Here is a 27,970-nt window from a genome sequence, read left to right as displayed (position 1 = left end):
GTGTAGGTTGGTGATTCATTGCTGTAGTGGACATTGTTGACTTGGTCCCAGCATTCAATTCCTGCCTTTCCTGTCAACATTACCCTGATTTTCTTCTGAGTAGATCCTCATTGGCTTAAACCAGTCAGCCCAGTCCAGCCTCCAATCAAAGTGATTGGTATGGAGATGTCAAGACACTCAATTCCGGCGATCTTTTTAAAACAGTGAACGCTGGGATTTTCCTGGCTGTCCAGTGGTTATAACTCAGTGCTTTTACTGCCATAGTCCAGGTTTGGTCTCTGGTCAGGGAACTAAGATCCCATAAGGCAGTCAAAAAAAAAAAAAAAAAAAAGTGAACCCAAAGAAGACTCTCTCCCTCACCTAGATGGGGGTAGTCCAAGGGCATGATAAGACTGGCACTGCAGGCAGTTTACCACAGTGAGAGCATAGACTGGAACTCCCAGGAGCCATGTGGAATCCAGGGATGAAAAAAAGATGCTGAAGGTAAAGGGGAGAGATGGCAAGAAATTAGATCGTTGGTGACCTTATTTGAGCTCCAGCTGAAGGCTTTCCTGAAGTCAAATTTACCCCTGGATTTCTTAGCTGGTAGGTGAATAAATTTATGTAATTGCAAAAGCCATTTAGTCAAGTTGACTTCCCTATCATCTGCAACCAAAAAATTCCTCATGATACAGCTATCAAATCTTTTGGTTTTTTGTTTTATTACCATTTTTGATTAATCTTGTTTTATTTAGTGTTTATTATAGTGTGCCAAGTTAACCATACTCTAGCACAGAATTATCATCAGTATCCTGCAAGGTCCTTCCATTGAATTATTCCCCTAGTAGCACTATATTATCCCCATTTTACAAAACAGGAAACTGAGACCAGAGAAAGTAACTTGCCCAAGGTTACTGAGTAAGTACTAAAGCCAAAATTTACTACCAAGGCAAATTTGAACCAAGGCAACCTGGCTCCTAAGCCCATGTTCTTAATCACTACAGTGTATCAGAAAGACTACGATACTCACATACTGTAATTCGGCATTGTCCAACTCTCTCATTTTTGCCACTATAATGAATATAAAGTAATATTTACTATTTCTTATGTAATTTTGAACAAGTTACTTAAACTCTCTGTGTCTCAATTCCCTTACCTATAAAATGGAGGTAATAAGATAATACTGATTTTATAAGGTTGTTGGATAGTTTAAATTGTACCAGTTACTTTGAACATCTTTTCTGTATTTATTGGCCATTTAGGATTCCTTTTTTGAGAAACTGCCTGTTCATACCTTTTGCCCATTTTTCTATTGAGTTTGTATCTTTTTCTTATTGATTTTCAGGGGTCATATATTGAAGTTATGTCCATTTTAGATATTGAACATCTTCTAATCTATCACATTTCTGTGGTGCCCTTGATCAACAGGAATCTTTAGTTTTTATATAATCAATTTGATCAATTGCGCCCCAAATGTGGAAAGAATAAAGACATGAAAAACAATGTTTATGCCATCAACAACTTAAAATCTAACTGAAGAATCAAAACCAACAACTAAACAAACAGGTGTTAGACACTGCATGTGTGAGTGCGTGCTCAGCCGCTTCAGCTGTGTCCTACTCTTTGCAACCCTATGGACTGCAGCCCACCAGACTCCTCTGCCCATGGGATTCTTCAGGCAAGAATACCAGGGTAGGCTGCCATGCCCTCCTCCAGGGGATCTTCCTGACCTGGGGATATAACCCTCATCTCTTGAGTCTTCTGCATTTGCAGGTGGATACTTTACCACTGTGCCACCTGGGAAGCCCCTATATAATCAACTCTTAACCTCAGAAAAGTACCCCAATTTTTCTGAGTTTCAGTTTCCTTACTTGGAAAGTGGAAGCAATGACAAAATACTTTTCAGTTTGTTGTGATAGTTAAATAAATTAAGACCTGTTCTTGTAATATAATAATAATTGCATATAATAATTGCAATTCATAAGCAGAGCACATCAGCAAAATAACGGCTACCATTTATAGCCACCAAGGCTGTATATTGACACCCTGCTTATTTAACTTATATGCAGAGTACATCATGAGAAACGCTGGACTGGAAGAAACACAAGCTGGAATCAAGATTGCCAGGAGAAATATCAATAACCTCAGATATGCAGATGACACCACCCTTATGGCAGAAAGTGAAGAAGAACTAAAAAGCCTCTTGATGAAAGTGAAAGAGGAAAGTGAAAAAGTTGGCTTAAAGCTCAACATTCAGAAAACTAAGATCATGGCATCTGGTCCCATCACTTCATGGCAAATAGATGGGAAAACAGCGGAAACAGTGTCAGACTTTATTTTGGGGGTTCCCAAATCACTGCAGATGGTGATTGCAGCCATGAAATTAAAAGACGCTTACTCTCTTAGAAGAAAAGTTATGACCAACCTAGATAGCATATTCAAAAGCAGAGATATTAGTTTGCCAACAAAGGTCTGTCCAGTCAAGGCTATGGTTTTTCCTGTGGTCACGTATGGATGTGAGAGTTGGACCGTGAAGAAAGCTGAGTGCTGAAGAATTGATGCGTTTGAACTGTGGTGTTGGAGAAGACTCTTGAGAGTCCCTCGGACTGCAAGGAGATCCAATCAGTCCATCCTAAAGGAGATCAGTCCTGGGTATTCATTGGAAGGACTGATGCTGAAGCTGAAACTCCAATACTTTGGCCACCTCATGCGAAGAGTTGACTCATTGGAAAAGACCCTGATGCTGGGAGGGATTGGGGGCAGGAGGAGAAGGGGACAACAGAGGATGAGATGGCTGAATGTTCATCATTATCCTCTGTCCACCACCAACTCGATGGACATGGGGTTGGGTGAACTCCAGGAGTTGGTGATGAACAGGGAGGCCTGGCGTGCTGTGAGTCACCACGAAGAATCGGACACAACTGAGCGACTGAACTAAACTGAGCCATTTATAGAGGTCTACTACCTACCTGGCACTTACTCTAAGTTACCATGTTAAATGCCACAAGCCTCTGCAAGGCATTATTGCTGCCATTTGTCAGATGCAGAAATCTATCTTCAGGGAGCTCAAGTAATTTGACAAAGTCACACAGCTGGTATAAGGTGGCAACAATACTGAAAGTGTACTAGACACTAGACACTGTCGAGTCTGACTCTGCGACCCCATAGTCTGTCCATGTAATATTGAAAGCAGGTTCATTTGACCTTAGACCTCACGTGCTTTCCACTATGTCAATTTATTGCCAGAAACGATGCTAGAAAAAGCAATGAAACTTTACTTGGATCCTGAAGAAAAAGAGAAAGAAAAAGACAGAATTTTAATAGACAAAAGGAGGAAGGCGGAGAGGACACCCTGCCAGATTCTGAGGGAGTACAGTACATATGCCAGGGATGGAAAGTACCGTGAGTTACTAGAGGGCAGAAGGAAAACTTGCACAACATAGTGCCCTCCAGTCCAAGCACAGAAATGGGGCCAGGGTGACTTTTGGGGAGGGGGTGTCTATTCCCTGCTTCTGTTTCCATGACGAGGAAGCAGGAGTATACTGCCTGTCTAGTGAGCTTGAGGGAAGAATTGGCCTTGTGTCCTTCTGAACCCTCAGGTTTGGAAAGCAGGCCTGCCCCAGGAAGCGCGTATTTTCTGCTTTTCCAGAAGCTGTAAAACTCCAGTCAGCTTTTACAAGCAGACTTTCCAACTCTGCTGGTGACTGGTGTTTGTTGTTGTTGTTTAGTCTACTAAGTTGTGACTCTTTGAGATCCCATGGACTGTAGCCCACCAGGTTCCTCTGTCAGTGGGATTTCCCAGGCAAGAATACTGGAGTGTGTTGCCATTTCTTTCTCCAGGGGAATCTTTGCAATCCAGGGATCAAACCCACATCTCCACTGTGGGATATGTTCAGTTCTGGGCTGAAGTACAAGCCGGTCTTTATCCCTGCGGATCTAAAAGCCATGGCTACTGTTCGAGTTTTTCCCAGGGACAAAGCTGACATTTTGTTTTCCACCCGTCTGACTCCTGCAGCTATCTTAATGGATTTTGAACTTGGATGGGCCTTGTGGGTGTTATCTGAAGACCTCTAAGACTGCAACAGTATGCATTCAACAAATCATGGTAAAAGAGTGAATACGACAAGTTCAGAGAATGAGAAGATGGCCTGATTTGAGTAGAGAACATATAAGTAGCTTTTGTGAGGATTCATGGGATTATCCAGGCAAGAATACTGGAGTGGTTGCCATGCCCTCCTCCAGGGGACCTTCTGGACCCAGGGATCAAACCTGCATCTCTTGTGTCTCCTGCATTGGCAGGTAGGATCTTTACCACTAGCACCATCTGGGAAGCCCTATTATAAGTATCTTGTAAGGTTAGATGGATGACTTACAAGAAGATTTTGTTTTTGACATGGGAAGAGCACTTAAGTTTCTGAGCAGGGAAAGAGCATGAGGAAGACAGTGTTTATGTAGAGATAATATGGCAATGGGCTGCAGTGAAGGCCAGGGGAGGAAAACCAGGAGCTGAAGGGCAACCAGAAGTGGTTTCTAGAATTCCTGAGTGAGGAAGGATGAAGGTCTGGTCCAGGGAAGTGGAAATGTGAACTGGGGTGAAGGGATGAACCAGAGAGATCAAGGGAAAAGTGCCAGGATATGGTCACAACTGGGGTCCGAGAAATGAGATACCTTTTTCAGGCACCACTCTGGAAGACGTAGATAAACACACCCAGAGCTGGTGGGAAGTGGGTCTCAGCCTTCAGTTCAGTTCAGTTCAGTCGCTCAGTCGTGTCCGACTCTTTGCGACCCCATGAAATGTAGCACTCCAGGCCTCCCTGTCCATCACCAACTCCCGGAGTCCACCCAAACCCATGTCCATTGAGTTGGTGATGCCATCCGGCCATCTCATCCTCTGTCTTCCCCTTCTCCTCCTGCCCTCAATCTTTCCAAGCATCAGGGTCTTTTCCAATGAGTCAGCTCTTCGCATCAGGTGGCCAAAGTATTGGAGTTTCAGCTTCAACATCAGTCCTTCCAATGAACACCCAGGTCTCAGCCTTGGGCACCTTAAATGTGAGGTATCAAGTGGACTTGTTCTTGGCAGCAAGGACACCAGGTACAGGCTAGAAAAGAAGTTAGGGTTGGGAGCAGTTTGGGGAGTCAACATCGGCAAAGAGGAAGCACATATTTGAAAGCCTCTGGGTAGCAGTTGGTGGAGATGTGAAGCATGAACATGGAGAGGACTTGGGATGGCAGGGATGGGAATAGGGACACAGGTGAAGCTGGGAGGAGAGCAAGGGGACACCGGTCGCTCCTGGACTGAAGGGAAGGACAGGATGAGGTGGCTGGCTAAGCTTGGAATTAGGATCTTGTCAGCAGAGGAGGATGGCTTCCACCTCCCTCTCCCCTGTCCCGGCCCCCCAGGAAATCCACAGCTGGATCCAAAGCAGCTTTCCTCAGGCTGGCCTGCCTCTTCTGGGCCCTGAGTCCCCTTTCTCTTGCTCTGGCGACAGTGATGCCTCGGACCACGGGCTGCAAGGGTCCCTCTACCAGCTGTAGGGGGCGACTCCAGCTCCCCGCGCCGCAGGGATTTTCCCCCCAGGTTCCTGCCGCCCGTCAGAGCCGGGGCCCTCCCCAGCACCGCCCCACCTGGCCACCGCCGCAGCCAGCCCGCGCCCGCAGCCAGCCCGAGCTGCCGCAAGCCACCCGCCCCTCCCGGGGGTGGGGTTTAGGCTCCCCCTTCCACACTCGCTTTGTTGCAGGGGCCCCCAGGACAACCCCGCCACTCTGTCTCCACATCCTGGGAGTCAGAAAGGTGCTAAACTAGGGGCCTGGTGGGAAAAGGGGCTCAGCAGCGCTCGGACGCTCGCGGGCTCGAGGTAGCTAGGGATTGGGAGGAGGGAGCGGAGCCTGAGCCGCGGGGGCCGCTGCTGCAGAAGAGGGAGGAGAATGGGGAGGAGCTGGGGGGCAGGCTGTCGGGGAAGGAGGGGTCTTAAGGGGCGGCGAGCCCAGGTCGGATTTCCTCTGAGGCTGGCGATCCGCGAAGCTCCCACCTTCCCTTAGAGCTCGCTGCAGCCGCCTGCCCCGCGCCCTCCGGAGACCGGGACGGGACCATGGTGAGAGCGGGGTGCGTGGCGCGAAGCCGAACGCACTGGTGCGACCCCTCTGAGCGGCCGAGGGTGGCCGGGCGGAGGGGGCGAGCCGCCGGGACCCAAGGAAGTTTCCGGGGTCGGCACGGGGCCCGGAGCCTTCAGTCTGGCTCTTCTCTCTTCCGCAGATGTGGAGACGCTGGCTCGCGCTCGCGCTGGTGGCGGTCGCCTGGGTCCACGCCGAGGTAGGTGAGCCTCTGAGCCGGTCCGAACTCGGGCGCCGGGGCCACTGGGGTCTGCGCGTGGCGCGGGCGGTGCGTGCGTCCCCGGGGATGCTCTCCCCGGGTCGGACTGGGAGTTTCCATCCGCCGGGTGAGGGGGCGCTCGGAGCAGAAATGCTACTTAGGAAACTTAAACCTTAAAAATCAGGAAAAGTAGTTTGGGCCGTAAGCTGGAGCCCCACCAAGGCTAATATGGAGGGAGAGTGGGGAGGGGGAGTGAGGACGAGCAGGGCCGATTGGGACAGAGGCGGCGACACGAGCAGGAGCCGAGTTCAAAAAGGCGCCTGAGTTCTTTCCTTCACTTGAGAGGAAACTGAGAATAGTTGGAGCCTTCTCCCTTCCGAGTCTGTCTCCTGGGGGAGGGCGGGGGGGCGGTCCGGGAGCTCAAGAGATTCTTCTTTCAGGGTAGGATATATATATATATATATATATTTTTTTTTCCTCTCTTTTATAAAGTAAGATTATGATTCTCTGATTTTTTTTTCTTTCTTTGTAAAGTGCCCTGGGATTTTGTGCTACTTTCAGAGCCAAATAACGGCCTTTTAAAAATCTCAGTTTTTTCCTAAACTGGGCATTGCGCAAGTATGAGCAATCCGTGGCTCTGCTCTTTGAGGGCTCCGCGTTTCCAGTCAAAGTATTTCAGCGCTTTTGGGGTAATGTTTTCTTTTCAACTCCAGTGACCTTCCTGAAACACTACAAACAAACCAACAAACCCTTCGCTCACAAGCCCCTCCATTAACTCAAAGGTTTATGGACAGAAAATAAACAATTCTAAGTTCCCTGGGCTCTAGTCTCCAGAAAAGTGAGGTCAGAAACCAAACATTTGATAATTATGGCAGGAAATGTGGAAGGAATTAAAAAGCATGAGGGAGAAGAAATGGAATGTACATTACAAAAGAAATAGTTCCCTGGTGGGTGGTTATTCTCCCTCTTTGAATTTTTTTCTTCATATTACAGTTTAGCCCCACCCTTAGCATCACAGCTTTTCTGCCCAGAAAAGTCATAAAAGCCTGCAAGGTCTTCACGATTTAAAAAAATAAATGCACATTATACTGAACTCTCATTTAATTCACTACATTGTTGGGTTGATCTGGAAACAGGAGCTGTTTTTACTCACAATGAAATTAAAAATCGGGCTTCCCTGGAAGCTCATACAGTGAAGATTCTGCCTGCATTGCAGAAGACCTGGGTTCGATTCCTGGTTTGGAAAGATTCCCTGGAGAAGGAAATGGCAACCCACTCCAGTATTCTGGCCTAGAGAATCCCATAGACAGAGAAGCCTGGCAGGCTATAGTCCATGGGGTCGCAAAGAGTCAGACACGACTGAGCAACTAATACTATATTAAATTTAAAAGAGCTAATTTTTTTGGATATCTACTTGTGTTGTAATAAAACTCCATTTGAATGATGGGGAGACTAAGTCAGAAAGGTCACATAACTTATCTAGAGTCTTAAGTTGTTAAATGGTAGAAGTGAGATTTGAAGACAGTCTGGCATCACACCCCAGGCTCTTAACCACTACCTCCCACTAGGACTTCATATTTGCCATGTACTTCTTGGCATAGAGCAGACCTTGGCTGGGCTGCATACATCATTTCATTTAAAGCTTCCCAGAACCTTATAGGGTCACTTTTGTTATCCACATTTTACAGGGGAAGAAGATTAGGTTCCAGGAGATTAGGTAACCTGCCCAAGGTCACACAGCTAGTTAATTCTGAAGAAGGATCTGAACCCAGCTTTTTCCACCAGCAGAGTTCATCTTGAACTGCAGATCAGTTTCTCATGCATTTTGTTTTCCAGGGTTTGAGTTTGAGGGAGGACCCTTCTTCACTGGCTGATTTAGTCCTAGCTAAGGAACACCCTTGCATCCCCACTGTTGCCCTCAAACGGCAAAAACCACAGTCCACTGATGGTTGAGGAGAATCCCTGATTTGTTTTACTGCAGGTTTAGGAATTGCCAGCTAGTGTGTGAAATCGCTCTGTGAACTGGAATGCAAGTGTGAGGAGTGAGGGGGCCATAGGTTCACGCGTCACAAGGCTGTGTAGCCCAAGGTCTGGGATCTATTCTCAGAAGCTGTTTGTACTACACCCCCTCCCCCCAGTACATTGCAGGGAAAAGCTTAGCCCTCATAGGAAGTTCCCTCAGCAGCAATTTCCTGCTTGAGGTGGAAGAGCAGAAAGTACTCTCAGAATTCCCAAGGCAAAATCTGCGGGGAGAGAGGCAAAATCAAGAAGTGCTGAGCCATGAAAACTGAGGAAAGGAGTGGTGCAGAAAGAAGGCTGCGAACTCAAGGTATGTGAAGAGTAGGTATGATGTAGGTTTCATTTCATGACCCCAGATTATTAGGGATTACTCTTTAATGAATACAATCTCTTGGTGTCTGGACCTGGTAACATTTGGCAAGTCTTTAATCCACATTTTAATAATAACATACCTTTAATTATTAATGAAAAGATAAATTAGTGTTAGCAGTTTAGATATTACTTTCAGCATTTTATCATGTAGTTAATGGTGCTTGCAGTAGAAATTTTTTTCCTTGTTAGCTATGATAACATATAGCAAACAAAGCCAAAACTTTACTGTCTTTATTGACATCCACTTTAGTAGTCTTTAGGGCTAAAATTATACGAATATGATGAGCTTTTAAAATGAAATTTAAAAAACAAAGAGTTTTCTTGGTCCTTTTTGACTTAGTATAAGCACAAGGATTCAATTCGGCATATTTTTAAAACATGTGATTGTACAACAAATTATGTTGATATTTGAAGAAGTAAAGCCTTTGGAAATAGCTGCAGAACTCTAGAATCAGAGCTGTGCCAAGCTGGAGAAAAGGTGGTTGTCTTCATTATCAGTGTCAGTCTGTAGAAATCCTGTTTGGTTGGATTCAAGAAACTATTAGCAAATCTCGTTAAAGAAAGTGTTCTGTTTTGAATGTTTTCCATGGTCTCTTATTGGCACCTCAGGGTTTTTTTTGATTGCTTCCTCTCTGTCTTTCTGTCTTAATACTTCAGGCAGCCTCCATCAAAATTCCATCCCATTCAGCTGAGCTCACTCCCATGTGCTCATTAGAGTCTTCTTAAAGGGGGTGTTGGCCCATGTCTCTTGATGAGCCCTGTCTCTGGATATATTAATGTCTGCTATGGATGAGGATTGGGGAGTGGTGGCACAGAGCAAACTACCTCTTTTCAGAACCTTTTGGGAGGAGGCTGTATGGACCTGCTCACTCTCCCTCACCACCCTCTCTCTCAGTGAGAATTACTACAATTCACTGAGAAGTGTGAATAGTAGAGGCTGGGAAAGGTTGAGAAGTCAGGTATTAGTGCGTGTGCCCTGGAGTCTTAGTGGGTGGGTCTGAGTCCAACACCATAGGCTGGAGGGGACCCTGTGGCTCAACTGCCTGCTTCCAGAAGGCAGCCTTGGCAAGTGCCCAAGCACACTCCACATTCTGCTGGTCGTTATGTCTGCTGGCACTCTGATTTCCAACATTCCAGGTCTATAAATTCACAGGTCACATGATAAGTCACAAGTACAGGAGACTGATTCACAAATCAGAACACTTATTCCAGGGAGGGGATGCTTAACCCGTGAACTGTGAGTGCATCGCTTAAGATAATAGTGACAAGAATAACAACAATTATACAGATAGGCAAGAAGATTATTAGTGCATTGTTCCTCTGAAGCCAGATTTCTTAACCTCCTTCATACCCTATTATCAACATACAGTTAATCAACCACTAGGAGTATTATTGACCAATGTGGGATCTTCTTTATATTCTTGAGAATTATTCTAATAGTGGATTCCGGTGGGCCAAGGTGTGGCTTTTTTTTTCCCCCCATTTTCCCTTGATTTTCCCTGCATCTTCTTCAGGAAAAGCTAGGATTTTGATATCTGTCTTGTATATTGACCACTAAAATAATCTCTTGTTTGTTTATCCTTTGGCAAAGAAACTCCTTGCTGTGATTCTGGAGGTCATTGTTAGAAAATGGGATGTTAAAATATAGCAGGGACTCTGCTGAATAGCCAAAACAGAGGGACAAGCACCCTGCAAATTAAAGCCTTGGATACTGAAAGCATCTTTAGAAGGAACATATCACAATTCCTATAGAAGTCTCTGGATTGGAAAACAGAAAGCAGGGGTCCATTCTCGTCCATTCAGAGGAACGAGTTTGAGAGGAGCTGTGAGGTGGGGGATGGCTGCTATGAAAGTAATGTCTTGAATAAGAAAATAAAGTCTTCAAATTCAGTGAGGCAAGAAAATACAGGTTTCCAGGAGAACAGAGAAAGTAAAGGATGATCTGTAAATACCAGCGGTCACACACAGACAATTGAAAATGTCATGGTGTCTTCTTCTACTCCTTTTAAATAAATGGACATCCAGACAGAAATTTCTAGTAGCCACAAATAGTATTAGCTTATGGCACCCCACTCCAGTACTCTTGCCTGAAAAGTCCCATGGACGGAGGAGCCTGGTAGGCTGCAGTCCATGGGGTCGCTAAGAGTTGGACACGACTGAGTGACTTCACTTGCACTTTTCATTTTCATGCACTGGAGAAGGAAATGGCAACCCACTCCAATGTTCTTGCCTGGAGAATCCCAGGGACAGGGGAGCCTGGTGGGCTGCCGTCTATGGGTTTGCACAGAGTCGGACATGACTGAAGTGACTCAGCAGCAGGAAGGACACCAGATATTATAGGATTGAAAAACAACTTATCTTTAGATAGGTTCATTTTTAAGCTAGGTGACTGATGTCCTGCAGGTCAAATACATGCTTTTCTCTTAAGGTGCCATCTTCTATCATGTATGACTCTGGTGTGGGATGCTTTCTCTAGGAGTGAGTCATCAACAGCACAGACCTTGCCTTCCCGGTGGCCATCAGGCAGTATTCCCTGCTGCAGGCTGAGCATGCCCTACACAGGGCAGAGTCATGGATGAAGTTCAGGACAAGGTCTCTGCCCTCAGGTTGCTTTCAATCTAATGGTGCGCCAGGAGATTTAAACGGCGGCAGCTAAAATATGTAAGATTATCACTACCTGATGAGCCAAGTATCTTCACTATTATTATTATTGCTTTTTTTTTACATTAACAGAGGACGTCCCTTGATTTTTAAAGTTCCTTTACATTAATACAGTGCACAAATTTTTAATGTATAGCTTGAAGAACTTTTACATATGAATATACCCATGTAGCCATCACCCAATCAAGACTGAGGGGATTGATGCAGTAAGGAGGCCATAAACGCGGGGTGTGTGGAAACAGTTACAATGAAAACAGTGAGGAATAGATATGATCAAGGTTACAGTTCATCACTTGATGATCATTATCATTTAATTAGTCCAATCTCTTAATGTCTGGCCCTACTAACAAGTTTTTTGGCAAGTTTTAATTCATGTTTTAACAATGAATTAAATGAACCTTTAATAATTAATGGAAAGGTAAACGAACCCTCTCCATATGAGATTTGCAATTTGGATATTAAGCATTTTAACTTATAGGTCACAATGCTTTCAGTAGGAAATTGTTTTCCTTGTTAGCTACGAAAACATAATAAACACAGTTGAATACAGTCTTTATTGACATGAATTCATTTTAGCAAACTTTGTATAGGCTTTGGAGGAGCTGACTTGACTGTTTTGCCAATAAATACTCCAGGGCTCAATATAACCTACATTGAGAAACTAAATCAAGGATAGAGACTCAAGTAATTCCCTTTGACCACTTTGCCCTTGTCAGTATTATTTTTAAAGGGACTCTACATAAGATGCCTATCACATTAGTTCTGAAAGCTAAAACCTTTAAACCTACAAGAGTTAGGAGTTAACAGCAATATATGCCAGTAAAAGTTATGTTTACAAAAATTTAAGGCTCTAGCAAATAATTATGATTTAAAAAGCAGAACACTTCCCACTCCAATACCCTATCCTCACACCTATGTAAAATTTATAGAGAAGTATGACAAAATGTCTTAAAAGCCATCATGAGGATTCTTGTGACAGCTCACATTTTCCAAGAGGAATTTATCCTCCTAATACATGCTATTTTATTTAAATAAAAAGTAGTATTATTTTCTGATAAAATATGGATATATGTTAATAAGAAGCTCAGGGAATATAGAAAAAACTAGAACAAAGGGTAAAGTTGCCTGTACTTCTACCACCTAAACTTAAACTAGCCTTTCATCCTTCCTTTCAGAGAAATTATCAGTCAGTTAACAGATGTATGTGAGGTGCCTACTAGACCCTCAGTTCAGTTCAGTTCAGTTCAGTCACTCAGTCGTGTCCAACTCTTTGTGACCCCATGAATCGCAGCACACCAGGCCTCCCTGTCCATCACCAACTCCCGGAGTTCACTCAGACTCACGTCCATCGAGTCCATGATGCCATCCAGCCATCTCATCCTCGGTCGTCCCCTTCTCCTCCTGCCCCCAATCCCTCCCAGCATCAGGGTCTTTTCCAATGAGTCAACTCTTCGCATGAGGTGGCCAAAGTACTGGAGCTTCAGCTTTAGCATCATTCCTTCCAAAGAAATCCCAGGGCTGATCTCCTTCAGAATGGACTGGTTGGATCTCCTTGCAGTCAACAGGTAATGAAAATTAGTACCTCCCTACACTAGGATAAGGGGCTTCCCTAGTGGTTCAGACAGTAAAGTATCCGCCGACAGTGTGGGAAATCTGGATTCAATCCCTGGGTTGGGTAGATCTCCTGGAGGAGGGCATGGTAACCCTCTCATCCCTAGTGGTTCAGACAGTAAAGTATCCGCCGACAGTGTGGGAAATCTGGATTCAATCCCTGGGTTGGGTAGATCTCCTGGAGGAGGGCATGGTAACCCTCTCCAGTATTCTTGCCCGGAAAATCCCCATGAACAGAGGAGCCTGGCAGGCTACAGTCCACAGGGTCACAAAGAGTCGAACACAACTTGAGAGACTAAGCAGAGCAACACTAGGATAAATCGCCTGCAGAGATGAAACAAACATGATGTGTGTGTCATCACTACCTTCTCCCTTACCTACAACAGACCTTGCTAATCAATCACAGAATTCTTCCTTCTGAGGCTGGAGAAAGTTAGAAAATCCTTCTCAGGGATGCAGTGTGCGTGTGCGTGCTCAGTCTCTCTGTCGTGTCTGACTCTTTGTGACTACGTGGCCTGTAGCCTGCCAGGTTCCTCTGTCCATGGGATTTTTCCAGGCAAGAATACTGGAGTGGGTTGTCATTTTCTCCTCCAGAGGATCTTCCTGACCCAGGGATCAAACCTGCATTTCCTGTGTCTCTTGCCTTGGCAGGCAGATTCTTAACCACTGAGCCACCAGGGAAGCCCCAGTGCTCTGGGTAGCCGCTAGCAATCCATTAGTCTGTGTGTGAGATAAAAAGATACTTGCTTTTTCTGTTGGAGAAGTCAATCCAGTTTGGAAGTCAATCCAGATAGTGGTATGGCTTTAGCCAGAATTAAGATGATTTAGAAGGCAGAGTTTGGGACTATGTGAAACAAAGACAACATGGGGTGATAGAACTCGGGTTGCAAATGCAATGGATGAGAATGTCAGGAAAACAGTAGTCTGTTCTAGCTCCAGCTTCTAAGTTCTTTAGATGAATTCAAGCATCTTAAAACCTAAGGCAAACTTTTTAACATTGGCCATCAACTAAAATATGAGAGTTGTCTTGGCTCTTCTGGTGGAATAAATAGTTGCTCTTGCTCAGGCTCTAAGAACTGCTGTTGTCATAGATAACAGCCGCCTGGCAAGAAATGGAAAGCTCTTTGGGTAGTTGGAGTACAAAATATATCCTGTAAATCTGCATTTTCTGCTGTGGTTGGAGAATTTCCATGTAATCTCTTCACAGACTTTTTATATGCTCATTTGGAAGCCATCACCAGTAAGCTGTTCCCAGGATTGTCTGAATTTATGACCTTTAAAATGTTTCCTGTATAATCTCAGACACTGTATATGACCAACTAAGCTGTTGCCAAAACAAGTCATGTGACACATGGCAAAAACCTGATATGATGCACGCACGGTTTATAATGTGTGTGGCATGGCATATTGGCTTGAATTGGCTTGAGGTGGGGAAAATGTCTCTGTTTTCTACCTTTTATTGTATTCAAGATTAAAATCCTGAGTCTGAGGCAAAATTTGCCTTTTTCCTCACAGTTTGTCATTCTGCCCTTCAGTGATAGTAAACGAATGCAATTTATTGATCTCCTACAGCAGTGCCAGGCATTATGGCAGTCAGTCTGCACATATGCTTCTATTAAGAATAGTGTGGAACTAAAAAGCAATACCATATTGGTCCCTATTCTGAAGTAGCTGCTACCATCATAGCTACTGTACAGCTCAAATGGGAGGCACATCACCTCCTTCCTCACCTCCTGCTGCTGGTGCAGAAATCTTTGCAATGCAGCTGTGGGATGGATGCATTCTCAGAATTTAAGAGGCTCCACCAGAGCTGCTGGGGCCATTTTCAGCCCGTTCACCTAGCCCACTTGACCAGTCTATCCAGTAGGTGGCAGCTTTTTGTGTGGAACTTCATCTGAAATTGTCTGTTCCTTGAGTGCTGGTGCTTTTCTTTTATTTCCCATTTTCCTGTCACTTGAGTCTTCCACTGAGTTCCTTTCTTCATTCTCTTCTCTTGTTCTTGTATCTGGGTGTTTTCTAGTTTTATCTTTTTCGTGGATCCTGTTACAAAACTTCTTGTGATTGAAAAGAACCTTATAAAATAATGAGAGTCCTTGACTTAGAAATCCTGCTCTTCCCCTTTCTTACTGGTATTACCGTTTTAAAGCCACCTGATTAATATCTCTGACTTGCAGCTTCAGTTAAGAGCAGGTGCTTTGAGGTAGTGAACCGGGTTTGAATTCTGGCCTTGCTGAGCTGTGAAACCATGAGCAAGTTACTTAACCTCCCTGAGCTCGCTTTCCTCATTTGTAAAATGAATAACGGCCATCTCTCCTGCCAGTCAATCAATTAGATAATAAAAAAGACTTCTCCTCATAGCACACAGTCAATGCCAAACATTTGCAAAAATGAAGTGCCTCTTCCCAGAATGTTTTTGACCCATGATTTCAATGAGAGAATTCTCAGTTTACACATTGACATTCACAAGGTATTGTCTGCATTTGTGTAGCCTGTGCCCTAGCTCAGGTTATTACTGTTTACTGATTTATCCTTGACAGGAAGTATAGCATAATGGTTTAGCACTCAGGCTTTGAGGCTATATTGTACTGTGCTCTGCTAAGTTGCTTCAGTAGTGTCCGACTCTTTGTGACCCTATGGACTGTAGCCTGCGAGGCTCCTCTGTCTATGGGGATTCTCCAGGCAAGAATAATGGAGTGGGTTGCCATGCCCTCCTCCAAGGGATCTTCTGGACCCAGGGATGGAACCCACCTCTCTTCCATCTCCTGCATTGGCAGGTGGGTTCTTTACCACTAGCACCCCTTGGGAAACCCTGAAGCTATACTGCCTGAGTTTAAATCCTAGGCCTTATTAGCTCTGTGAACCTGGGGAAGTTACTTGACCTTCTGGCTCTGTTTGCTCATCTATAAAATGGCCTTAATATGGAGTATTCACCCCATAAGTTAGCTGTGAGAATCCAACTGCACCATGTAAAGCAATGAGAACAGTTGTTTGGCACATAGAGTGCAGTAAATGTTAGCTATTATTATCAATCTGTGGCATCTCTACTTATTGAAGGAACTTCAAAGCTGTGTATTTGTGTGTTGTGTGTGTGTGTGTGTGTTTGCATAGTCTCACATGCTCATGGCTGGCAGAATTCCCCTTGCCTCCTTTACTCTCTCCAGGGATTAAGGATCACCTTTTAAGACAACTAGAGTATTTATTTCAGTGGATACTTTGTCACCCAGAATTCATATCAGAACTCTGCCTCCACTTAGACTTAGCCAATCTTGCCTTCAGACTTCCAGCATGTCCTCTGTGAAGCCACAATTCTGTCATTCCTCTGAGAAAAGAGTTAAGGACTCATCAACCTCCTGTGCGCAGGCAGTGAGCTGTGTAAGCCAGCATAGGTCCTCTCTGAAGACTGAGTGAAGAAGGCAGAGAACTGGAAAGGGAAGAAGAGTGAGAAAAGGCGAAAAAGAGCGGTAATAAAACTCCTGTGGAATTTTTGCAGATCCAGCTGTTTTGCTGTGTCCCACCTTCTGACATATGGAGGTGGCCACCAGATAGCTTCGGTTTTTTGTGGGATTTGTCATTTACATATGTTCTTGCTGTACTCCCCATAGCACGGCCTGTTCCCAGGCCACACATGCTAAATTTGGGCTTTAGAAAATGTGACCAGGCAAAGGAATAGAACCCTTTGCTTTCACTGTTTGAAAAATAAATACCTTCTCTCAAAGACAGGGTAGGAAGTGTTGCTGGAGCAGGCTGATTTGTCTTTTTGGGAACCGAGGCAGCACTGCAGTGTTTTGCACACAAACTTGAATCCTCTGCTGGGCACTGCTGTGTCTGGCAGCCAGCCCTGACTGCAGCCTCACGTGGTTGCCAGTTCCCAGGCCCCGGAGCCTGTCTCTTTATTGTTCCCTGTGTTGCTCGCTTCATCTTTTCCCCCTCTACTTTCTTGTCTTTCCTCTTCTTTCTCATTTCCTTCCTCCACCATAACAGAGAGGTCATCATGGAGTGTTTAGCTGCCAAAACATGCACAGAGCACTAGGCTCACATCTCACACAGAAAGAAAACTGCACACAATCTTGATGCATTATTTTGCTTCATCCATCTGGGACAAAGTAACATTTCTCCGAGTAAACTCAAGGAAGGAAAGTAGAAAGTATCACAAGCCTGTTCTCTATGACACTCTGAGTTAGTGCTGGTGACAAAGACACGGACCTGTCCCCAAGGAGCTTGCAGGCCAGTAGGGGAGGCTGACAGGGTCACCCGCCATGGTAAGTGGTAGGACAGGGCTGACAACCTAACTCATCACTGGGGGTTGCAGGAAGGCCTCAGAGAGGGTGTATCCCCAAGCTGAGCCCCAAATATGAGTGGTGTTAGCCAGACAACAGCAGGGAGAGGCAAAGAGTCTTATCTAATGCTCACAACATGATGATGCTGTTACTATAATCTTCATTTATCAGTGAAAAAACCATAGCTCAGAGGATTCAGTTAGTTACCCCAAATCAGCCACCTGGTAAATAAATAGTAAAGCCAGGATCCAAATCCAGGACTTCAATTCTCAATGCAAATACTCTGTGTTCAAGTGTGCTTAAGGTCCTCTTAGTTTTATTTATGAAAGTGACTTTGAAAACAAAGCAAAGACCTTTTCTCTAGGTAACTCGAACTCAAAAACAGCTGCCCAAGCTCTGCCATTTACCATTTCACACTCTATCAGCTACCATTTCACACTCTATCACAAGTGCCTGGATCAGTGTTTCAGGCCTGGTCATGGTCATTCTAGCCGCATCAGCCTGGACATGGCCTCGACTTGGTTCACGTCCAGGTGCTTCTTTGAACCACAGTGAAGTGTAGATGTCCCATCAGAGTGCTTGCTGCATAATGGTCAGTGACTCAGGAGATGCCTTATAGCAGTGTCCTTGTCCTTCAGATGTATTCACAACTGTTCCACATTGAATAAGACCAAATGGCAAGACAGCTGTAAATCTCCAGCTAAGTGTCTGGGTATGGTTGTCCACACTGTTGGCTGCACAACAGTGGCTGGCCAAGGGCGCAAATTGGGCTGACCCCATCCTGTGCTCTGCTTACAAGTCTCTATGCCCTGTCCTGGGGCTTTTCTGACCTCCCAGAGGGTCACCGTTTTTCTAACTGATGTGCAGAGCTCCCCAAACCCACCTTTTTCTCTCGGATGTGTGATGCTTATTGGACTGTGGTAGCCGTTTCTCCACCATACATTTTGTAAATCAATATCATTTTAGGGTCTTAGAAAGTTTTCGTAACTGGCCTCTATCAAAAGCCAGTTCTTTGTTTTTGTGGATTTTCCTTATGGATAACCTAAGATGATACAAATGGAAATTTTTTTAAAAATCTGTTGTTTTGCAACCAAAAATGTGCTGCTTTTGGCTCTTGTCCAACTCAATCTAGTTGGGGAACTATGATTCCCCAGGAATTGAGAAAAGCATTCCTAGCTTCCCCCTGAGTGCTGGATTAGCACAACTTCCCTCAGCCCGCAGCTGAATTCCAGCTCTGAGGAAGAAATGTCTTAGACAGAGTGAACTCCCAGCCCGGAACCCATCAGAGGTTGTGTCATGTGTTTGCATTAGCTGAGCAAAAAGCAAGCAGGCTTTCCGGCCTTGCTCCCCGTCCTCCCCCACCCTCGACCCCCACCCCGGAGAGGCCAGTTACAGTCTAGACAGTGTCTGCTTGGCAATGAGCCTTTGCAGCACAATCTGCACAGTTCTGCAGCTCTGACTTCAGTTGCCTCTGTTCACTCATCCCCGCCCTCTCACCCCGTTTTCTTAGTTAGCCTTAAACTGTCTCAGGGTACTGGCCGCATATATAAGCAGCAGGTGAATGAATTTGTGAGACCATGAGGATTCAGCGGTCTTGAGAAGTTCAGAGATGAGAAAATATCAGCAGTGCTGGCTGCAGCTGTGGCTGGGTTTGCAGTGATCCCTGATGTGAGCCAGCTTCCAGTAAGCCTCCATTTACTGGCCAGAGATGGGCTGGAACGAACCCAGGACTGACAGTGGCACCCCGGTAATGAGCCTTGGTGAGCTGTCCTTGGTGGAGTGAACTTGGGCAAGTCACTGCTGCCCCTCATTTGTAAAATACGAGGGTTAGAGCAGGTAAGCTCTCAAACTCAGCTCTGAAATCCTATCCATATAAAAGGAGGCAGACGTTTTAGGTTGGATTGTCACAGTATTTACTTAATGGAGTTAGGCTATTTGATTAGCTCTTAACTCATGGCCCAAAGAGGAGGAGTTTGAAAGAGAAGCTGGCCCGGGAATGGGAAAAGAGAAAAATAAAAGCAGAAGTCATATTGTGTCCCTTGCTTCCTCCTGTATGCATTGACTGAAATATAACCAGTACGTCCTATGGCACCCAAACAGTCTTCATGCCCAGGAATTCTAATTGCTGTTTATTCTACAGAAAGGAATCACTTGATTATTCCACTTTAGGAAGTAGCTAGTCTACAACACTGGGCAAGAAATGAAGGATGCTGGGTCCTCTTGGGGTTGAGCAAGGAATCTTTTTTTTTTAATGAAAGACCTCGAAATTCCAAAATGTGCCACTTGAGCTTTTGCTGAACTTACCAAAAAAACAAAAACAAAACTTTCTTCTGACCCTCATAAATGTTCACAGCTTACAAAAATCATTGTCTGAAAGTATTGCACTGACCCTATTTTGTTTTCTGAAATGCATCTTGCTTTCTCACCATGTTGCCTGGCCCATGACCAGATCCTGGGTTTCCTCAACAGGAACTGATGAAGTTCCTGCCCGGGTCCCCATGCCTTCTCTCTAAATCAGTTCAGGGCTCTTGTTTCAGCGGAGGGTGCTGCTCTTTTGCCCTTGACCTCGGTGGTTAAATCAAGTGACCTGAGAGGGTGAACCCAGTAAGGAAGCAGAGGCCAACGCAGATGTTTCAGTCCTGCTTAATGCCTGGTGCCTTAACTGCCCTCTAGTTCCTGAATCCCACTAGACAATCTCAGTATGCTAAATTGTGCTGACTTCTGGTTCTGAAGGGGGGACCAGCCAGTGTTGTCTGTGGCTTTCCTAATAAGGCCACTTGTAGTGTCAGAATTGAATTGAAATTGGCTGTGCTCCAGGGTAGACTATATACACAGACACACATAAATTTTACTGCTTAATTGACTTAAGTTTCACTACTTGGAGAATGTGACCATCTACTTATAGTTCAAATACACTTCCCTCACAAAAACAAATTCCTGTGGAAACTAATGAAAAGAAAGATATATATTACTAAATTTCCCTTAATTTGATTGCTATGTTTGTTCTAGTTTGGTATTTAACTTCTGTTACACTGTCCTGATTTCTATCTGAATCTAGAGATATAGATCAGTACTTGTGGTTGTGAAGTTTGCTTGTTAATGAACATTAACTTAATATATGTCATTCATTCATTCATTCCCTACCTCATTCCAGGATTAAGAAGAATGTTTTTCTTCTCAAATCCTATGGCCAGCATGTCCTACTAGTTTCTGTCAGGGTTACACTAACTAGGCATATTTTCATTTATGGACAAGGACCCAAGTTTATAGCATAACATTTGCAACAGAGAAAAAGAAAATGGATGGAGAACTTAAAATTCCTGGTGACTCACCAGGATATCTGGCTCATGTAGATGTTAGTGAAAAATTGACACACCAGTGTGGAATTTCTATTAGAGCAGCTAAAACTTTTGAAGCAGGATTCCAGTTGCCCTCATTGAGCTCAGACTCAGACATAACCAGAGTCACCTTCATTGTCAGGGTCCCTATCAGGAGGACCCAGGTGTGGCTTCTGGGTGGCCCGGCCCAGCTCACAAAACCTGCTTGGAAATGGAGGCAGAATTCACAAGTGCTCAGAACGTTCACCTTCACGTTTCCAAGGGCATTCCCATCCTTGGGTCTTCACCATGTGCTATAATTGCAATGCTACAATTAATTGGAGCAGACAGAGGTCTACATCAAAAGCAGGAAATTCACTTGGCTTCGCCTCGGAGTCCTAAGAATCTTTCAGGAAATCTGTTCATTTGTGCTTTGTTCTCCCTACCTCTCTTCTGTCCTTGGCATTTTCTGTTTTCTTTCCTTTCTTAGCCTGTGTGGCCTTGGCCTTGCCAGCAGCCACATGCCAAGAAGCAGACTTCCTGGTTTAGCTATTTATTTTAAGGGTGAAACCTCTCACTTTATGCATTAATTGGTGTCTGTATCATGTTCAACAAAAGAGTAATTTTCTGCATGCACCAAGGGCTGGCTAATGATCAAAGGAAAAAACCCCGGCACAAGGATATCCACTTCAGGTGTGAGTTCGTTTGGGGTTTCTCAATTTCCTTTCCTGGGGGATGTCTAGAAGGGAGAATGGGATTGGGAAGTGTTTTGAGCAGAGGCCAGACATTCAAGTCTTTGCTAAATGTCGGGTATAATAAATTCAGTACTCACTGCAGACTTATTTTTTAATAAAACTTGCTCAGCTATTTGTGGGCCATATTGTTTAAATAATAGTTTCAAAGGTAACAGTTTTCTCTCTGAGAAATACAATTGGAAAAGAGTCTTTGTGTTTTTCTTTGTCTTCTATGAAAAAACATGTTAAATATAACCTGGATGATAATAAACTGTATTTTTTTGGTTATATACCCTATCTAGGCATTCTCTCTCTCTCTCTCTCTCTCTCTCTTTTTTTTTACATAAAAATAAAGAAACCATGAAGGTGATATGAAATCCTGTAAGAAAAACCGATGCTTGAGGGTTATTAACTCCACTGTTTGGTCATTTGACAGCTTAGATAATTGCATTTTCCCTCTAAATTCCTTTTACACATTTGATTAAACAGCAGGCTCTTCATTTCCTGCTTAAGTTGCTTCGTTGAATTGCTTTGTGGATTAGAGAGCAGGTTGGGTTCCTCCCCAGGGACTATATTTCACTTGGTGATTGGCTTATGTTTCTGGGTAGTGTTCTCACTATTTTGCCCAGTGTAGATGGCATTGTCATGTAGTGACCATAATTACTCATGTTATAGTGGCCTAGAATGCAAAGACCTTCTCATTCCCCGATGATTAGTTGTTTAATTCTGGGAAAGTCTTCTCTCTGTTCAGGTTTGGTGAAATGAGTGCACACACACAAGTGTGTGTGGCGAGGGAGTGGGGGTTGTTCCCAGGCAGCTGAGGACTATTATGGGCTCTAGAATACCAGTCTGTGGATTTAGATGTGACAACAGCCATATTTGGAAAGCCATGGCATTCTCTTTGAGGGAGAGACAGAGGATTCTAAAGCCAAGGGTGTTGAAAGTGTGAGTGAGTGAGTGAGTGAGTGAAGTTGCTCAGTCGTGTCTGACTCTTTGTGACCCCATGGACTGTAGCCTAACCAGGTTCCTCCGTCCATGGGATTTTCCAGGCAAGAATACTGGTGTGGGTTGCCATTGCCTTCTCCAGGAGATCTTCCCGACCCAGGGATTGAACCCAGGTCTCCCGCATTGTAGGCAGACGCTTTACTGTCTGAGCCACCAGGGAAGATAGAAAGCATGAGAACTGACCTAAAACAGTTTCTTGTTTCAAAATGGGTGGAGTAAATAGGAAGAATGAAAATAGTGATGGGGAAGACTACAGGAAGAGGAGGGAGCCAGTGGTGGGGATGGGAATCTCTTTCTGTTAGCTGTAGTTGGGTAAGTAAAGGAAGAAGAGGTGATAAAATGAAGAACATCTGGTCTTTATCATGAATGCTTTGTGAGGAAATGCTGTGAGTGAGCACTGTTGATACATATGACCCGAAAAGAAAGGTGACTGTTTTTGCTAGATGGATGTACGGTCTCATCACAACAGCAAAGGATAACACACAAGCTGTAAATTAAAACAGCACCAGTATATAGTGTGTATAGCAAGGGAGATGATGATATAAAGTACCTTACATAAGGTAAGTGCTCAATAGTAGTAGCTGCTGTTTCTTCTTTCCGTTGCTTGAATTCCAGGGGAGAGTAGAACCACAGGGAGAGACATACAGAGCCTAAACCCATGTTTCTCAAACTGAATACTGATTGTTAATATTATGTGCTAGGATAAAAGGGTTTTTTGTTGCAAGACTTCAGAGCCTTATAATGTTCATATGTATTATTTATTTTCCTCTCTAAAACAAAAGTAAGCAATGTTTTCCAGACATTTCATCACATAAAGCCATTTCAAAAAATACCGTAAATATTTAAAGACTAGTGGAACAGTTTGGAAATGTGGGCCAATTCCAGACAGATTTCCATAAGCAGAGTCTGTTTACATCTGACCCCAGGCTCTCAGTGAGCTTGCTGAACTTACTTCCTAAACTAATTCAGTTTTATGAAGAGGGCATGGGGCTCATCTGGATCCTAGGGTCAATCCAACAGATTCTTCTGAGCCTGACTCTAGACTAGACCATTGGCATGGCCATATCTATACCTACCTAGAACTGGCTGTTTTTGTTTTTGTTTTTGTTTTTTTATCAGCTTGAAGTATCCAGGTGTCTTCTTTTCTATTTTTCACTTTCCCCATCCACACCCAGTCAGTCCATCAGCAGATTTTCTCAGTTCTTTTGTCAGAATCTATTACCTGTCCATTGACTGTTCTGTCTCCATCACCACCACCTTAGTCCATGCTACCATCATTTTGCACTGGACTATTGCAGTAATATCCTAGCTGCTCTGTTTGCCCTCTAGGCTTTCTCCATCCGCTTCTCTGCACAGCAACCTAAGTCATCTTCATAAAGCACATACACTCACGGCACTCTTTCATGTAAAACCCTCTAGTAGCCTTCGTCTCATTAAGAATAAAATGTCAACTTCTTGCCAGCACCTCCAGGGCCCTACATGCTCCAGCCCTCATTTGCTTTTCCTAGCTCACTTCTCACTGCCCTCCCTGTTGGGCCCAGTGTCACAGCCACATTGGGCTTTCTCTTGTTCCAGGAACATGACCAATTCCACCCTGCTTCAGAACCTTCACACTTTTCTTCTCTGTGTCTGAACTGCTCCATTCATCCTTCAGATCTCAGCTCAAGAGAATGGTTCCTAACCACTCGATCTAAGTGGTGCCCTCTCTCCAGATTGCTCTGTGAGACATGCTCTATATTCTTGTAAACATTCATCAGAGTCCAAAATGATCTTGTTATTTGTGTTTATTCACTGTCCTCCCTCTAGAATATGTACTCTTCAGGACAGAGCCCTTCTCTTTTTCCTTCACCAGTGAATCCCAGGTGCTTAGAACTGAGCTTAGCATATATAGTAGGTGCTCAGTAAGTAATTTGTGGGATTAATCCACTGGCTAAATGCATTGCTCAGTGCACCAAAATATGTCATCTGCAAGTAGTATCCTGCCTACCTCAGTCATCTCTGTGTCAGATTCTGCAAGAATATTGTGCACCTGGGAAGGTGGTTGATAGCATGTGCCGTCGATACTTTGCTTAACTTTGGAGTTGATAGTAATGCTGGGCTTACCTAGTCTGAAACCTGATTCTCTCAGCTCCAGGAAAAGTTGGAATTTACACAGACACTAGCTGGATAGTAAATATTTTTATTCTTTTTCTCCATGATCAGCAATTCTGATTTAACTGGGCATCATTCCTAGAGTAAGCAAATGTCCCAGAGGAATGTAAAATAAAGCAGTATATTTCTGTTATTGGTGATATTTTGCCCCAAAGCCTCCAGTCAGTCTGTCTTCTGACCTCACCATTTGCTGAGACCTTTACTTTCTGGGATCCTAAAGCTTTTGTTCTTTCTTCTGTTTCATTTGAATGGCACCTATGATGTCCCCAGTGGGGGTAAAACAATATTTCTGGACTTACACATTAAATCTCAGAGAAGTCTTATATCCTTGGGAAAGCCCCAGCAGAGGCACAGTCATCAGTAGTGAGTGGAGTCCCAGGGAACAGACCACCTCCGCTTATGTGCAGTCTTACTCTCTGTAAGCTCTCCAGATGACCCACAAACCAAATCCTTGACTTCCACAGCATCTTGCTCTGCTTTTCAATGGAGCCAGTTTTATGTGTGGCATTTCTCTAGTGGTTCAGTTCAGTTCAGTTGGTCAGTCGTGTCTGACTCTTTGTGACCCCGTGAACCGCAGCATGCCAGGCCTCCCTGTCCAACACCAACTCCCGGAGCCCACCCACACTCATGTCCATTGAGTCGGCGATGCCATCCAACCATCTCATCCTCTGTCGTCCCCTTCTCCTCCTGCCCTCAATCTGTCCCAGGATCAGGGTCTTTTCCAATGAGTCAGCTCTTCGCATCAGGTGGCCAAAGTATTAGAGTTTCAGCTTCAACATCAGTCCTTCCAAAGAACACCCAGGACTGATCTTTAGGATGGACTGGTTGGATCTCCTTGCAGTCCAAGGGACTCTCAAGAGTCTCTAGTGGTTCAGTTCAGTTCAATTCAGTTCAGTCGCTCAGTCATGTCCGACTCTTTGTGACCCCATGAACCGCAGCATGCCAGGCCTCCCTGTCCATCACCATCTCCCGGAGTTCATTCAAACTCAGGTCCATCGAGTCAGTGATGCCATCCAGCCTCTAGTGGTTAGTCAGTTAAAAATAAAGGAGAACAGAGCTTTAAGAAGTATACTACCACATAATACTTGGGAATGTTTTTCCTGCAAATGATCATCTGTGTGTAGCTACTAAACTAGTGGGGTTTGGGGTAGAGTTTCTAATACAGTCCTTGGGGGAAACAAAATGAACAGAAAAGGAGGTCTTTGTGCATTGCTGGTATAGCTTAAAGGTCTCACAGGATTTTAATCTGCAAAAATAGGGCGTTTCACTACAGTGGAGCAGGATACCTGGCAGAGTCTCACTGGTGGGCCTGCTGTCAGCTAAGACCTGACTGGCAGAAGTAGGCTTTATAGTTCCTTCCCCCTGAGCTGTGACTTCCCAACTGCTCCAAGGAAAGAATACAAGGCAGGAAAGTCTCAAGAATAGAATGTGCATGTTTTCATTGACTTTAATCTCAAGGCACTAAAAGTGTGTGTGTGTGTGTGTGTATGTGTGTGTGTGTATGTGTGTGTGAGAGAGAGAGAGATTATTGAAAGCTGACAGCAACAGAGTAAGTCTATCAGTCAAGCGGAAAAAATGAAAGAGTTTTGAGAAATATCTACGTCATTGTGAAAGCTGTCCATGGACTTTATGCCAAAACAAAAACATATCTTTAAGTAGTTAAGAGAAGGCTCAAAATACGTAGTTTAACTAGCCCCTTATTTTTTTATGAAATAAGCCATACAAAGTCCTAAAGTAGGAGATAGCAAGCATTTTACCTTATAGAGGAGACCAGAAGGGTGAAGTGACTTGTCCACAGGCACTGAAAGCTGAGTCAGAATTAGGCGTAAGTGCCCATGATGCCGGAGAAGGCAATGGCACCCCACTCCAGTACCCTTGCCTGGAAAATCCTGTGGACGGAGGAGCCTGGTAGGCCGCAGTCCGACTGAGCGACTTCACTTTCACTTTTCACTTTCATGCATTGGAGAAGGAAATGGCAGCCCACTCCAGTGTTCTTGCCTGGAGAATCCCAGGGATGGGGGAGCCTGGTGGGCTGCCGTCTATGGGGTCACACAGAGTCGGACACGACTGAAGTAACTTAGCAGTAGCAGCAGCAGCCCGTGATGCCTGTTCATCTTCACAGGACTAGGTATTTCAGTTTCCTAGTCCCAGAGGCAGCCAGCATACTGCCTTCCCTATGTTATCAGATAACATCTGTCAATTTCAGTTATGTTCGAAAACATTCCCAGTTAAAGTCTTAATTTTTCTATCTAAACTCTCCTCCCTGATTTAGCTCTCGGTAATGTATCAGAACTTGGAACTTACTGTTTTGAGCTGTGCTGTTCAGTAGAAAAAGCCCCTAGCCACAAGTGCCCCTTGAGCACTTGAAATGTGGCCAGTCCCATTAAGATGTGCAATGGATATAAAATATATGCTGGATTCCAAAAACTTAGTATGAAAAAAGAGTGTAAACTGTCTCAGTAATATTGATTACGTGCTGAGATGGTCGTCTTTTGGCTATATTGGTTTAAATAAAACACATTCTTGAAAATAATTTTATCTATTTTTTTGACTTTTAAAATATGGCTACTGGAAAATTTTAACTCATTTGGAGACTGGTGTCTATTGGACAGTCCTGCTCTAGACAATTGTCGCTTCACCAGATGTTGCGTTTAGCCTCACAGTGTCTTGAGGTTGCTCTTGTTAGCTTATATTTTTCTGTTATTTAAAACCCTTACGTATTTATGCCCCATCTCCTCATCCAAACTGTCAGCAGCTGAGGAACATGGACTATGCTTTATTGTTCCTTTAGTCCCCAGCATCTAGCATAATGTTTGGTATTTTGTTGCTTGATTGTCCCGTATTTTGCTGACTTTCTCCAAAACAGGTTTTTGTCCAATTCCACTTTGGACAGTGATAAGGAAATGCAGATTAAATTGTGTTTGGAGTGTAGCTTTTTTTTGAAAGGATTGATTTTATGTAATTCTTAATTTGTTCCAGAGAGATTAACATTCCTCTAAACTGGACTGTTAAAACCCAGGAGACATGCAGTAGGTGCTGGAACTTCCTGACACTCCTGCCCAGCAGAGAGCAACAGTGTTAATTGATAGTTAAGGATTATAAATTGGCACCCAAAATTCTTGGGGAAGCTCCACATTAAACTCAGAGATTTGTGCCCCGTTTTTCAGTATCTGTCTGGGTATAGGTCCAGGTAAATAAAACTCATTAGTCCCAGTGGCTCCCAACCCTGCGGCAGAGTTGAAAGAAGAGGGCTAACCACCAGCCATGGTTGCTAAGTGACTGCCAGGAACTCTGACTAGATGGCTGTAATTCCCAGCGTCCCTGAGAAAATACCAGGGGATGCACCCTGGGTGGGCCTTACCCTTTAAACATCCTACAATTTTGTGACTGAGGTTGTGGCTGAACCACATGCTCATAATTTCTAGGCTGGCTATATTGTACCTAAAATACAGTCATTTCTTCTGGTTCCCTGGGAGAGTCTGACCTTTCCCTGGGTTTTGTGACCACAGGGTCCCTGAGCCACTGTTTTTTGGT

At 44.3% G+C, this 27,970-nt stretch overlaps 1 protein-coding gene across 2 annotated transcripts in view; it reads left to right on the top strand.

Moving 5' to 3' along the window:
• Positions 1 to 5,710: 5,710 nt before the first annotated feature.
• The window catches only part of FSTL1 (follistatin like 1), a 57,923-nt gene continuing 35,663 nt past the window's right edge, over positions 5,711 to 27,970 (top strand). The window contains exons 1-2 of one of the 2 annotated variants that reach the window (XM_060418423.1): positions 5,711 to 5,770; positions 6,233 to 6,289. In XM_060418423.1, the coding sequence (XP_060274406.1) occupies positions 6,233 to 6,289 (57 nt within the window). In that variant the 5' untranslated portion in view covers positions 5,711 to 5,770. Of the gene's footprint in view, positions 5,771 to 5,965; positions 6,072 to 6,232; positions 6,290 to 27,970 lie in introns of those variants that run through there. The other variant, XM_015092465.3, reaches the window with a different exon arrangement.

The sequence above is a fragment of the Ovis aries genome, chromosome 1 (genome assembly GCF_016772045.2).
Source record: "Ovis aries strain OAR_USU_Benz2616 breed Rambouillet chromosome 1, ARS-UI_Ramb_v3.0, whole genome shotgun sequence".
Classification (NCBI taxonomy): domain Eukaryota; kingdom Metazoa; phylum Chordata; class Mammalia; order Artiodactyla; family Bovidae; genus Ovis; species Ovis aries.
Note: the sequence above shows the minus strand (reverse complement) of the source record. Positions and strands in the feature narration are given on the sequence as shown.